Source organism: Chinchilla lanigera, unplaced genomic scaffold (genome assembly GCF_000276665.1).
Source record: "Chinchilla lanigera isolate Chin_1 unplaced genomic scaffold, ChiLan1.0 scaffold00087, whole genome shotgun sequence".
NCBI lineage: Eukaryota > Metazoa > Chordata > Mammalia > Rodentia > Chinchillidae > Chinchilla > Chinchilla lanigera.
Window position 1 is genome coordinate 9,377,056 of NW_004955488.1, and position 1,670 is coordinate 9,378,725.

General features: G+C 51.9%; 1 protein-coding gene across 1 annotated transcript in view; it reads right to left on the bottom strand.

The window, feature by feature from the left end:
• Cd109 (CD109 molecule) overlaps positions 1–1,299 on the bottom strand; it is a gene marked incomplete at its 5' end in the record, with an annotated part of 96,948 nt that extends 95,649 nt beyond the window's left edge. Inside the window, 1 exon segment of the mRNA XM_013504426.1 lies at positions 1,069–1,299. Coding sequence (XP_013359880.1) covers positions 1,069–1,299 — 231 coding nt within the window.
• Between the last annotated feature and the right edge of the window lie 371 nt (positions 1,300–1,670).

A 1,670-nucleotide genomic window follows, 5' to 3' on the forward strand; every position in this document is an offset into this window, starting at 1 on the left:
GAAGGAGAAGGAGAAGAAGGTGAAGGAGAAGGAGAAGAAGAAGGCCGGCAAAACTTAAATACCTAAAATGACCTCCATTTATAAATAAATAAATAATAAATAACACTTAAAATTTCCTGGATATGCTGTCCTTTCTTGGTCAGGCAAATAGGGTCTCAGAAAGCCAGCAGTGAGGCTAGGGATTTAGCTCAGCGGCACAGAGCCTGCATGGCAAGCACAAGGTCATGAGTTTGATTCCCGGTATCGGGAAAAAAAAAAAAAAAAAAATGAAAAAAAAAAAAAAAGAATGTAAAAAGCCGGCAGCCTGGCTCAGAGATACAGTTCCCCCACATTGACCTTCAGGTGGCGCTGTGCTCGGCATACGACTGCTCCCACGTTTTCCCAAGAAACCAACTATTCCAACTAGAAAATGCGGGCAACAGCACAGCTACTCAGTGATGGCCTACCGGACAGTTTTCGCCGGGAGGAGTCAATGGTGCTGGCCTCAGAGGTCCAGCTGGGCCCTGCAGGCTCCAAGGAAGGCGGCAGGGCCCTGAGTGCACACCCAGGAGCAGGGAGGAGCGTGCTCCTTCTCTGTTCCCAAATGCAGGTCTGAGCCCAAAGGTCCCTCTCCTGGGCAGGAGGCCACGAGCTGGCCAAGCCAGCGAGGGAAGATTGAGCTCTCTGTGCCCAAAGTGGGCTGAACCCAATCACACACAGAAACGTCCAAATAATCTCCAAGGCTTCCAAGGCAGACACCAGGGCACAGGGACAGACTATGAAGAATATACAAGTGTGCTTTGCTCTGTCTCCCCACAACCCACTGGAAACTGAAGTCCTTGTGAGCAGGGGCTCCATCTGCTGAGTTCCCTGCCCTGCATCAGTGCCTGGGAGACAGACGCTCAGGGAATGCTGGGCAAAGGAGCCCACGGGGAGGGGAGGCCAGGCCCGACGCTGAAGCGCCGTGAGTGCAGCCTGCACTCTTCCCCCAGGGCAGAGGGTTCCCAGGAGGCCAGGGCAACTCACCCAGGGCCCCGTCCCAGCCAGCAGGACTTCCAGGGCCTGGCTGTGTCCCTCTCTGCCACTTACCTTAATGAGGATGTTCACGGAGGCCTTGTAGGGCCTAAAGTCTGAGAAGAGCGTGAGGATCCGAAACTTCACCTCCTGCCCTGGCTTATAGAGCGTCTTGTCCGTCTGAATGAAGACAGACATTCTCTTACTCTCGAAGGACAAGGGCTTGCTGTGGTAGAAAAAAATCTCATCCTGCACGTAGCCAGTGACGCGCAGCTTGTAGCTCTCGTCCCCACTGTTCAGAGGTAGCTGCAGCGAGGGAAGAAACCAACATCTCAGTGTTTCACCTCAAAAATGTGCCAATTACAAGGCACACCAGGAAATTTAAAGATACGGTGTTATCAAGAGTAACTGTACATCGGGCATGGTGGCGCACGCCTGTAATCCCAGCACTTGGGAAGCTGAGGCAGGAGGATCATTGCGAGTCCGCAACCAGCCTGGGCTTCAAAGCAAGCTCAAGGCCAGCCTGAACTACATAGTGAGACCCTGTCTCAAAAAGACAAAAAAAAAGCGTATGATGCTGAACATGTTGCCTTCCTGAGCACCAAAGTAAAACAATTTGTTTCCATCCTGTAACATCCCATGATTTGTTCTCTAATTACATCGGGAGGATCCTGAAA